This window comes from Hypanus sabinus, chromosome 29 (genome assembly GCF_030144855.1).
Source record: "Hypanus sabinus isolate sHypSab1 chromosome 29, sHypSab1.hap1, whole genome shotgun sequence".
Lineage (NCBI taxonomy): Eukaryota > Metazoa > Chordata > Chondrichthyes > Myliobatiformes > Dasyatidae > Hypanus > Hypanus sabinus.
Genome location: NC_082734.1, coordinates 27666669 through 27679406, shown reverse-complemented (window position 1 = coordinate 27679406; position 12738 = coordinate 27666669). Strand labels below are relative to the sequence as shown.

Below are 12738 nucleotides of genomic sequence, written 5' to 3'. Positions count from 1 at the left end.
ACTATTCTGCCAACCACCCTGAGACCAGACATTGTCCTTGTGTCTGAGTCTACGAAGCAGGTGGTGACGCTGGAGCTGACAGACCCATGGGAAGATCACTTGGCAGCAACTGCCAGCAGGCTGGATGGAGAGTGAGGTGTCTCCCAGTGGAAGTCAGTTATAGGGGACTTGCAGCCTGTTCCTTAGCAAGAGCCTTCAGCGATTTGGGCATCGAGGTAGAGGGGAAGAGGAGAGAACAATACCACCAATGCAACAGAGAGGGCCTCAAGATGGCTGTCACTCAAAAAAGGGGAGCAATGGAGTCATAAGTAGCTAGCCAGCTGGACATAACCTGGGGTCTGATCAGCCCTGGCTGGGTCACCTGGAGGAATGTGTGTGATGTTGAAAGACCTGAGACACCAGATGATTCCAGGAACATCACTGAAGATGTGTCCAGAGGCATCAGTAAATATATGCACACAGCAGATAGAGTTGTTTACTAAAATCACTATCAGCATTTGGGCATCTATAACAATGTTATCCATTTACCCTTACAGCTTTCAATTCTCCCCCAGATATCTTCACTGAGAGATCACTGGGTGCAAAGAAAAGGCTGGGAATATCAATAACTGTAGCGCTTCTCTTCCTGATGAACTTAACGTATTCTACGCAAGATTCGAACAGAAGAGGAGCAACCCGCCCCCTCCGGGTGAACCGGACATGGTGGCATCAAGATTCATCATCATTGAGGAAGACATTAGAAGAGCCTTCCTGAAGATAAATCCAAGGAAGGCAATGGGCCCAGATGGCATCCCAGGACGGGTTCTCCGGGCCTGTGCAAGCGAGCTAGCTGGAGTGTTTGCTGACATCTTCAACTGCTCCCTGCTTCAGTCTAAGATCCCCTCGTGTTTTAAGAAAGCAACGATAATCCCGGTGCCAAAGAAAAGCAAGGTGGCATGCCTGAATGACTACCAACCTGTGGCTCTGACATCAATTGCTATGAAGCGCTTTGAGCGATTGGTTATGGCACACATCAGCCATAACCTACCGGTCAACCTCGACGCTTTGCAACTCGCCTACCGGAGCAACAGGTCTGGTCCAGGTGTTCCTCCTTAGAACACCTGGATAATAAAGACCTATATGTAAGGCTCCTTTTCATTGACTACAGCTCTGCTTTTAGTACCAATCTTCCGAATCAACTGATTCCTAAGCTCCAGAAACTGGGTCTCAGCACTCAGATATGCAGCTGAATCTTCAACTTCCTCACAGACAGGATCCAGGCTGTAAAAATAGGGGACAAGCTCTTCTCTACAATGACTCTGAGCACCGGTGCCCCACAAGGCTGTGTACTCAGCCCCCTGCTGTACTCACTGTACACCCATGATTGTGTAGCCAAATTTCCATCAAACTCAATAGTTAAGTTTGCTGATGACACCACAATTGCAGGCCACATCTTAGTTAATGATGAGTCTGAGTACAGAGAGGCAATTAAGAACCTGTTCGCATGGTGCAAAGACAATACCCTATCCCTTAATGTCAGCAAGACAAAGGAATTGGTTGTTGACTTCAGAAGGAGTAGCGGACCGCATGACCCCATCTACATCGGTGATGCACAGGTGGAACAGGTCAAAACCTTTAAGTTCCTTGGGGTGAATATCACAAATGACCTGACTTGGTCTAACCAAGCAGAGTCCACTGCCAAGAAGGCCCACCTGTGCCTTTACTTCCTGAGAAAGCTGAAGAAATTTGTCCTGTCCCCTAAAACCCTCACTAATTTTTATAGATGCACCGTAGAAAGCATTCTTCTAGGGTGCATCACAACCTGGTATGGAAGTTCTCCTGTCCAAGACCAGAAGAAACTGCAGAAGATTGTGAACATAGCCCAGCACATCACACAAACCAATCTTCCATCCTTGGACTCACTTTACACCACACACTGTCGGAGCAGTACTGCCAGGATGATCAAGGACAAGGCTCACCCAGCCAATATGCTTTTTGTTCTACTTCCCTCCAGAAGAAGGTTCATGAGCATGAAGATTCATACAGCCAGATTTGGGAACAGCTTCTTTCCAACTGTTATAAGACTGCAGAACAGATCCTGACCCAGATCTGGGCTGTACCTTCCAAATATCTGGACCTGACTTGGACTACCTTACTTTCCCCTTTCTATTTTCTAATTATGATTTATAATTTGAATTTTTGTTATATTTACTTCGATTTGTACTTCAGGAAGTGTGAAGCACAGAATCAAATATCACTGTGATGACTGTACGCTCTGGTATCAATTGTTTGGTGACAATAAAATATAATGGTAATGGTTTTGATTCATCTATCACAAGCTGCCTCATGTTTAAATTCTCTCTTACATATATGACTACTCCTCCACCTTTACGATCTTGCCTATCTTTACTAAGTACAGTATATCCTTGAATACTATATGCATCAGCATCCTTTGAGGTCAGCCAGGTTTCAGTTATTGTTATTATGTCATACTTATACACATACTATGAGCTCATTTATTTTATTCTTAGTGCTTTTTTGCATTTATACAGGCCAATCTTAATCTATTACTAGTGTGTCCCTTCTCGCAGAATACTGGCCACCTACAGCCTTCTGCATCGTCCATCCCCTGAGGTGGTCTGACTCTCCATCAGTTCCATCATACGGGTGGCACACCCACTGATAAAAACTGGGACATCTCAGTTCTCAACTCTACCATGATCTCTTTTACCACACCCTGGGTTGTACTCTCCATGGTCTCTTCAACACAAGGGGCTACTACCGAGGACTGTACCCTGCTGATGGAGCCCTCCCGCACCTTTGATGTGTTCTCCTCCTTCTCCTGACGCATGTTCTGAAACCCCATCATGAGCTCCTTTGGGCTTCCTGTCATCCCAAACGCATTTCCCAGTGCTTGCATGTAAGCAGCAGCAGTGGTAACAGGGTACTGGGACTTTACAGCTCTCAAAACGTCAGCAGCCCACCCGCTCAAACTCTCAAACAATCTCTGTCTTTTTACATTATCAGAGCACTGCCACTCATATAACAACTGACTGGTCTGCTCTGCCCAAGTCTCATATTCCTCTTCCCCCTTACTCCTCAGAAATGAGAACCTGGTCTTTGAAGTCTCCAACCCCAGCTAACGGAGACTCGACTTGCGATTCAGCCCGCTCTACTACACTCTTCTCCTCCTGGAGAGTATGGACAGCCCACGGCACTCCTCTCCTGAGGCCCCAATAGTATGCGACAGTTCCACTGCTCAGTGGTAGTCTGAACTAAAACAAAGTCTGTGTTAGCCATTTTATCAAATCTCTGGCCCACAATCGTAACTTTGCCTACAGCTTTAATAGTACTTCAAAATCGAATTAACAATTCTTCAGGAGTACAAATATCTACCCCACTCGACGCGCCTGCATTTGTTATTAGTAACCTCGTGGATGCACACCACCGCTCAACCCTGGCAGCAGCCATACCCACGTATGGTACTCACTTTACTGGACAATAGCTCAGCACTGACTTAAACTCACAAACCACTGTTTCAATGCTCAGGGCATCCAACAAAATCAATCCTGGATGAGCCCCCACAATTGTATCCCTCAGGTTTAGCTGGTGGCATTAGTCTAGGGAAGACAGTCTCTGGCCCCGCCAAATGTCTGAAATCTGGGATGCAAAACCTCCTTTTCCTTCCCTTCCGCTGGTCCTCCATTAAATTTCCCAGGGTTCATCGACTCCTGGCCCCATTCCAAGTCCACTCCTTCCTAGTATCTGTGACCTCTCCTTTCTGGCATCTTCTCTCTTCATCTTCCGCCAAACAAAAGATCCAGATCACCTTGGTCGCAGGCACACATCAGGGGAAAAAACACTCACTTCATTGGACGATGGACATTCCAAAGCCCTCCTTATCTGTAGCTATAACCCAAACATTGATGATACAGGGAAAAAAAACACATTACATTAGCAGTGAAACATTTCCCGGGGAATGCACCAGTCCCACCCTATTTCCTAGTTGAAGCAGTCCTCAATTCACTGAAGCATAAGCCTACCCAGTACATTAGTGCCCCTCCGGTTCAAATGCAACCCATCCCATTGGTACAGATTCCATCTGCTTCAAATGGCACCCCAATATCCCATAAACCTATGCCCTTCTAACATACATCATGATTTGAGCCACACGTTAAATCTTCTAATCTCCTCCATTTTACCTGGCATTGCACAGGAAGAACTTCTGAGAAGACCACCTTGTCAGTTCTGTCCCTAAGCTTCCCAACTAACTCTTTAAATTTGCCTGCCCTTCCCCATGTCATTTGTTCCGATGTTGACAATGACAACTGGATCCACCCCAGCTCTGGTCAGGAGCTTATCTACACATCCAGAGAGGTTTCTTAATTGGGCTCCAGGTAGGCATCAGACCATGTGAGACTCCATGTCAGTACACACCTGATTCTTCACCCCGCTGACAATTGAGTCCCCTGCTATCACAACTATCTATTTACGAGGTTTTGGTTTACGATTAGGAGCCTGTTGGGCTCCTCTGTTCTGCCTACCATCTCAGAGATTTCATGTTCTTTGCCCGGCATTGATAGATGTTCTAAATGGTTGAACACTTCCAAGTCTAGAGATGATGCACCCGGACAGTGTGCAGTTTATACCCTGCGCTTCCTTCCCACGGTCACCTACCTCTCTTTCTGGTCTGGAGTCTCAACCCGTGGTTCTCTTGGGGTGCACACTACCTCCCTACAGGACATCTGCCAATTCTCTACAACATCGCAGGTCAGCAACCCCCTTCTCACGTTCAAACAAACCTTGTTCCCGAGGTATCGGCTTAGCTGGCATTTCTAGCATATAAACTCTTCAGGGAGCAACTGTCCGCGAGTCCAAACACAAGGCAAGACTGGCATTGCAGAGGCTACATTATTATACCTCCGGGGGGGGGGGGCGAGCGGGAGGGAGGGAAGAACTACTGAAGATTAGTGGTGTATCTGTTTTAATTCTTAAAAGTAAACTACTGTTTATACTACTACTTTGTTCCCTGGGTACCAGATAATGCCGCACAATTAGTGTGTGCTTGGACCTTCTAGATATGCGTTCCCTGATCGATTAGCATTTTCCGCCTGAAAACTATACCGCGAAGAGATTCTTCGTGCCGCCATGTTAGGCTTACAACTTCCCTACTATATAATTATATTATAGCATAATTATAATTATAGCATATAGTAATTATAGGGGTTTTCCTTTGCGACGCATGTAAGGCAACGAAACACAAGTTATAAAAGTAGCTGCGTTCAAAATTTAAAACTTAACAAACGAAAACGGAACAAACAAACGCTACAACCAAACTCTTTCTTACACTCTCACACTCAACCAATCAGTGCACACAGTATGCCAACACGAATAGCAGCACAACACGGAAGTTTCGGGAGAGAGAATTTCAGCAGTAAATTCCCCTTTCGATTGACTTTCGATTCTAGGTTCCGACGGAGAGAAGCTGCCGGCAAGAGAGCGAGTTGCTTCGATGTTCCGTGTACTCAGGTGAGAGAAGCATGAAATATTTTCTTACGGAAAATCTAAGTCAATGTTTCCTAACCTTTACTAGCCCATCTCCGCTCTAAAGCACTTTCATACTTGCCAACGTCCCTCTTTCCGGGCCCCAATAATGTAAAAACATGTTTTCCATATGCCAGCATGAGAAAAATTATTCTGCTTTAATTTTTTTTATCTTTAAACCGAGATTACACAGAAACTATGCGCGGTACAGCAACATCAATATCAATATGATCCTTGAGCTTCATGGTTTTTAGTAAAATTTGAAATATCTGGTTCAAGCTGTGACAACAAAGCTTTAAATCCCCACGCCTAACAATGTCCAAGCGGTTTCTGTTTTTGTTTTGTGAGAGTATGCGGTTCACTACACTGAACTAACTCACTTTCAACAGGGTAGGAGGATGGAAATACAATAAAGAGCAGTTTGGCTCTTCTCCAAAGACCAGAAAACTTCCTGTCACAGTGAAACCACACAGCACAAAAGCCGATATTTTTGAAAAACATTTTTGCTTCTTCATCATTCCGGATTCCGATGGTATAGTGCAGTACAGGAGCGGTACAGTATAGGGACTCAAGTGATCCGAAGGTGCCTAGAGCAGGGATCCAAGTGAGGACTGGCAGGAAGTGAAGGGCAGGGGAGCTGTTCAGGAAGCAGAGGCGAGGCTGGTGGGAGTGGTCACATGATGCCGAGCTGGGTTAGGATCATTTCCAACTCCCAAATGGACACCATCAGAGGGAAGGAAAGGCGCCATCTAGTTCAGGAGGAGGTAAGAGCAGCAGTGGAGGAGACGAAAACGTGCAAGGCGGTGGGAATGAAGCAACAGGGAGCTTGGACAAGATGAGAGAATGTGGTTGAGAGGAAAGTGACATGGGCTGAGCTTTGGAAAGCCGAGCCACACTGCATCCAATTTCTCATCCAGGCAGTGTACGATGTGATTCCAAGCCCATCAAACCTGAACAGATGGGGCAAAAAAGAGTCATCTGCATGCCCACTGTGCTCCAAGAGAGGAACCTTGGAACACATCCTCAGCGGCTGCACAAAGTCGCTTGGTGAGGGACGGTACCGATGAAGGCATGATCAGGTCCTGAAGACCATCGCTGAAGTCATCAGTGCAGGAGTTGAGTGGGCGAAGTGGTCTTGACCCTCCAAGCAGGCCATTCCCTTTGTCAGAGCTGGGGAGCAGCCAATACCCACCAAAAGGGGTTCAGACAGGCGGTTCTGTGAAGGTGATCAGGAGTCCCGGATGGTAATTTGCCTCCCTGGTGCCAGGGTTCGGGACATTTCTGATCGCGTCCAAGATATCCTGAAGTGGGAGGGTGAGGAGCCAGAGGTCGTGGTACATGTAGGTACCAGTGACATAGGTAGGAAAGGGGAAGAGGTCCTGAAGCGAGAGTATAGGGAGTTAGGAAGGCAGTTAAGAAGAAGGACCGCAAAGGTAGTAATCTCGGGATTACTGCCTGTGCCACGCGACAGTGAGAGTAGGAATGGAATTAGGTGGAGGATGAATGCGTGGCTGTGGGATTGGAGCAGGGGGCAGGGATTCAAGTTTCTGGATCATTGGGACCTCTTCTGGGGCAGGCGTGACCTGTTCAAGAAGGACGGGTTACACTTGAATCCTGGGGGGGGACCAATATCCTAGTGGGGAGGTTTCCTAGGGCTACAGGGAAGACTTTAAACTAGTAAGATGGGGGGGCAGGAATCAATTTGAGGAAACTATGGGAGAGGAGGTTAGTTCACCAGTAGAGCAAGTAAGTAGACAGTGTGTGAGGGTGGAAAGGCAGGTGATGGAGAAGGGATGCGCTCAGCCCGAAGATGTAGGGGAGAAGAAAGAAAAGGATAATAAATTTGAAGGCATTGTTAGGGATGAAAAGAGAGGAGGAGGTGGAGAGTATCTTAAATGTATCTATTTTAATGCTAGGAGCATTGCAAGAAAGGTGGATGAGCTTCAAGCGTGGATTGATACCTGGAATTATGATGTTGTAGCTATTAGTGAAACATGGTTGCAGGAGGGGTGTGATTGGCAACTAAATATGGATTTAGTTGCTTCAGGTGTGATAGAGTAGGAGGGGCCAGAGGAGGAGGTGTTGCATTGCTTGTCCGAGAAAATCTTATGGCGGTGCTTTGGAAGGATAGATTAGAGAGTTCCTCTAGGGAGGCTATTTGGGTGGAATTGAGGAATGGGAAAGGTGTAGTAACACTGATAGGAGTGTATTATAGGCCACCTAATGGGGAGCATGAGTTGGAAGAGCAAATGTGTAAGGAGATAGCAGATATTTGTAGTAAACACAAGGTGGTGATTGTGGGAGATTTTAATTTTCCACACGTAGACTGGGAAGCTCATTCTGTAAAAGGGCTGGATGGTTTAGAGTTTGTGAAATGTGTGCAGGATAGTTTTTTGCAACAATACGTAGAAGTACCAACTAGAGATGGGGCAGTGTTGGATCTCCTGTTAGGGAATGCGATAGGTCAGCTGACAGATGTATGTGTTGGGGAGCACTTCGGGTCCAGTGATCACAATAGCATTAGCTTCAATATAATTATGGAGAAGGACAGGACTGGACCTAGAGTTGAGATTTTTGATTGGAGAAAGGCTAACTTTGAGGAGATGCAAAGGGATTTAGAGAGAGTGGATTGGGTCAAGTTGTTTTATGGGAAGGATGTAATAGAGAAATGGAGGTCATTTAAGGGTGAAATTATGAGGGTACAGAATCTTTATGTTCCTGTTAGGTTGAAAGGAATGGTTAAAGGTTTGAAAGCACCATGGTTTTCAAGGGATATTAGAAACTTGGTTCAGAAAAAGAGGGATGTCAACAATAGATATAGGCAGCATGGAGTAAAGGAATTGCTCGAGGAATATAAAGAATGTAAAAGGAATCTTAAGAAAGAGATTAGAAAAGCTAAAAGAAGATACGAGGTTGGTTTGGCAAATAGGGTAAAGGTGAATCCGAAAGGTTTCTACAGTTAAACTAAAAGCAAAAGGATAGTGAGAGATAAAATTGGCCCCTTAGAGAATCAGAGTGGTCAGCTATGTGTGGAGCTGAGGGAGATGGGAGAGATTTTGAATGATTTCTGCTCTTCGGTATTCACTAAGGAGAAGGATATTGAATGGTGTAAGGTGTGTGAAACAAGTAAGGAGGTTATGGAACCTATGACAATTAAAGAGGTGGAAGTACCGGCACTTTTAAGAAATTTAAAAGTAGATAAGTCTCCAGGTCCTGACAGGATATTCCCCAGGACCTTGAGGGAAGTTTGTGTACAGATAGCAGGAGCTCTGACGGAGATCTTTAAGATGTCATTAGAAACAGGGATTGTGCCGGAGGATTGGTGTATTGCTCATGTGGTTCCATTGTTTAAAAAGGGTTCTAGAAGTAAGCCTAGCAATTATAGACCTGTCAGTTTGACATCAGTGGTGGGTAAATTAATGGAAAATATTCTTAGAGATAGTATTAATAATTATCTGGATAGACAGGATCTGATTAGGAGTAGCCAGCATGGATTTGTGCGTGAAAGGTCATGTTTGACAAACCTTATTGAATTTTTTGAAGAAGTTACGAGCAATGTTGATGAGGATAAGGCAGTGGATGTAGTTTATATGGACTTCAGCAAGGCCTTTGACAAAATTCCACATGGAAGGTTAGTTAAGAAGGTTCAGTCGTTAGGTATTAATGCTGGAGTAATAAAATGGATTCAACAGTGGCTAGATGGGAGATGCCAGAGAGTAGTGGTGGATAATTATTTATCGGGTTGGAGGCCGGTGACTAGCGGGGTGCCTCAGGGATCTGATTTGGGCCCAACGTTGTTTGTAATATACATAAATGATCTGGATGATGGGCTGGTAAATTGGATTAGTAAGTATGCCGATGATACTAAGGTAGGAGGTGTTGTGGATAATGAGGTGGATTTTCAAAGCTTGCAGGGAGATTTATGCTGGTTAGAAGAATGGGCTGAACTTTGTCAGATGGAGTTTAATGCTGAGAAGTGCGAGGTTCTACATTTTGGCAGGAATAATCCAAATAGAACATACAGGGTAAATGGTAGGGCATTGAAGAATGCAGTGGAACAGAGAGATCTAGGAATAACAGTGCATAGTTCCCTGAAGTTGGAGTCTCATGTAGATAGGGTGGTGAAGAAGGCTTTTGGAACACTGGCCTTTATAAATCAAAGCACTGAGTACAGAAGTTGGGATGTAATGTTAAAATTGTACAAGGCATTGGTAAGGCCAAATTTGGAATATTGTGTACAGTTCTGGTCACCGAATTATAGGAAAGATATCAATAAATTAGAGAGAGTGCAGAGACGACTTACTAGGATGTTACCTGGGTTTCAGCACTTAAGTTACAGAGAAAGGTTGAACAAGTTAGGTCTCTATTCATTGGAGCATAGAAGGTTGAGGGGGGATTTGATCAAGGTATTTAAAATTTTGAGAGGGATAGATAGAGTTGACGTGAATAGGCTGTTTCCATTGAGAGTAGGGGAGATTCAAACGAGAGGACATGATTTGAGAGTTAGGGGGCAAAAGTTTAAGGGAAACACGAGGGGGTATTTCTTTACTCAGAGAGTGATAGCTGTGTGTAATTAGCTTCCTGTAGAAGTAGTAGAGGCCAGTTCAGTTGTGTCATTTAAGGTAAAATTGGATAGGTATATGGACAGGAAAGGAGTGGAGTGTTATGGGCTGAGTGCGGGTAGGTGGGACTAGGTGAGATTAAGAGTTCGGCACAGACTAGGAGTGCCGAGATGGCCTGTTTCCGTGCTGTGATTGTTATATTGTTATATGGTTTATTTGGTTAAAAGAACATCTGCAGGTATCCTGACCTCTGCAAGGGACTGGCAGCTGTTGATGAACCTCAAACGCAGCTGAAGTCCCCCAACCATATCGCAGCCACCACCCTGTGACCAGACATTGTCCTTGAGTCTGAGTCTACCAAGCAAGTGGTGCTGCTGGAGCTGACAGTCCCATGGGAAGATCGCTAGGAAGAGGCCTTTGAAAGGTAGCTCTCCAACTATGCAGGACTGGTCAGCAACTGTCAGCAGGCTGGGTGGGGAGCAAGGTGTTTCCCAATGGAGGTTGGATGTAGGAGATTCACAGCCCGTTCTTTGGCTAGAGCCCTCAGCAATTTGGTCATCGAGGGAGAGAGGAAGTGGAGAGCCATTTGACCTTATCCAGCTCTCCCGCATCTTCCACTGGGGAGAAAGTTACAACACGTACAAAGGCATACCTGATTGGCTGACACAACATTCCTAAGTTGGACAACATGGCTCTTTATCGTTAGCTAAAACAAAAAATACTATTATTAACAGGACACTCTGCTTTTGCAGAAAAGTGCTGAAATAAAACCTTGAGAACATGCCTCAAGTATGGCTCCAGCATCGACACCTTCAATCAGAATGGATGCATCAGAGATTGGTTCCAGAATCCTTCAGGAATAGCGTTTTGCCTTTAATACACTGATTGGAATGTCAGGCCAGTCTTTTACTAGGTCCCACCATATTGCTTCTTCTCCTCTGTTTGATTGAACGCTGACTTACTTTCCAAAGATTTTCCTGTCCCACACAGTCTTGCATGAAGTATCAATCTTTTCTATGGTCGTAAGGGTCCGGTCCGGTCCGGAATCCATGTTCCAGGTCTCAATCCAGTCCGAGTGCTCCAGACACTGGGTCCTGCAGTTGTCCCTCCCATCACCCGTGAACTAGTTAGGACCCTCCTGGCTCAAGGAGGCACACCTGTGACTCATTGAGCTGCAGTTGTTTATAAGGGGCCTTGGGACTGGGACCAGGTGGGTGGTCATTTTGTCCTGTATCCTGTTCTGCCCTGGTTGCCACCCAGCTTGAAATCCTGTTCTGCCCTGGTTGCTGGACTGTTCTGTATATGCTCCATCTGGTTGGTCTTGTTCCCCTGCTTCTCTTGCGATGGTCCTGCGTTTCTGCCTTATTCTCCTTGCTTGCACTGCCACGCTGTTGGTTGCCTTTCCCAATTTACCAGTGTATCACAGTACTCCTGCTGTTCACCTTGGACCCAGTGTCCTACCTGTTGCCTCCGTCGGGCAGGTCCAGCCAGACTGCCGCTGCCCGGCGGGGGTTCTGCACCCTCCTACCCGTTGCTTCCATCCGGCAGTTCCGGTCAGATTGCCACTGCCCGGCAGGGGTTCTGCCCCTTCCACCTATTGCTCCCTAAGCATTGTGCCCCGCACCTGCCCAGGTGTCCGCGTCTGGCCCAGGCCTCCATGTTTTCCGCCTGGCAGGCAGCCCTGCCTGGGATCCATGCGGCCTGTCGTAGGGACTCTTACCTTTGACTCCCTTCGATTCCCATGGACTGTGCCCCACACCTGCCCAGGTGTCCGCGACTGGCCCAGGCTTCTGTGTTCCTGCCTGGGAGGTGGCCCTGCCCGGGATCCCTGTGGCCCATCATAAGGAATCTACCTGCCTGCCTGCCCCGAACTGTAGGACCAGCCTGCCTGCCCGAACTCCGGGAGCCCGCACCACTCTGTCTGCCTGACTCTCTATCTACCTGAACCCCAGCTCTACCCTTACATACCATGGCATCCCCATCCTGTCCTCCCCCTAGTACCTCAGTGTCTGCGTCCTGCGTTTGGGTCCATCCGGCCCCCATTCCTGACAACGGTTGCAGTAGAAAGTACTGGTCGCTCTATTGCCAAAACACCCTTTTCAGCAGCATTGCAGGTCCAACAGGTGGGTCATGGTTCCCAACATAGGTGTCATGTTTAGCTGAAACATTATCCAGTCAGATCAGCTTGAATGGTTTTCACCTTATTCCTCAAAATCTCTGTCTGTGGCATCAGGGGTCACTTTAGCCTCAGAAGCTACCTCTGAAGACATTACATAAGGAAATCTGCAGATGCTGGAAATTCAAACGCACACAAAATGCTGGTGGAACACAGCAGGCCAGGCAGCATCTATAAGGAGAAGCACTGTCGACGTTTCGGGCTGAGACCTATCATCAGGACTAACTGAAAGGAAAGATAGTAAGAGATTTGAAATCTCTTACTATCTTTCCTTTCAGTTAGTCCTGATGAAGAGTCTCGGCCCGAAACGTCGACAGTGCTTCTCTTTATAGATGCTACCTGGCCTGCTGTGCTCTGAAGACATTACTCAGCTTTCGGAAATGTTTCATTTCTCAGTCGTGTTTCCCCCTCTCTAACTTCTCTGAGTAACTCGGTAAAATATGGAGGAGGGTGCATCTTGTGGGTCATTCGAATACA

At 46.4% G+C, this 12738-nt stretch overlaps 1 protein-coding gene across 2 annotated transcripts in view; it reads left to right on the top strand.

The window, feature by feature from the left end:
- Positions 1-5371: 5371 nt before the first annotated feature.
- The window catches only part of LOC132383159 (guanylate-binding protein 1-like), a 33203-nt gene continuing 25836 nt past the window's right edge, over positions 5372-12738 (top strand). Inside the window, exon 1 of one of the 2 annotated variants that reach the window (XM_059954030.1) lies at positions 5372-5508. In XM_059954030.1, the coding sequence (XP_059810013.1) occupies positions 5492-5508 (17 nt within the window). In that variant the 5' untranslated portion in view covers positions 5372-5491. The remainder of the gene's footprint in view (positions 5509-12738) is intronic. The other variant, XM_059954029.1, reaches the window with a different exon arrangement.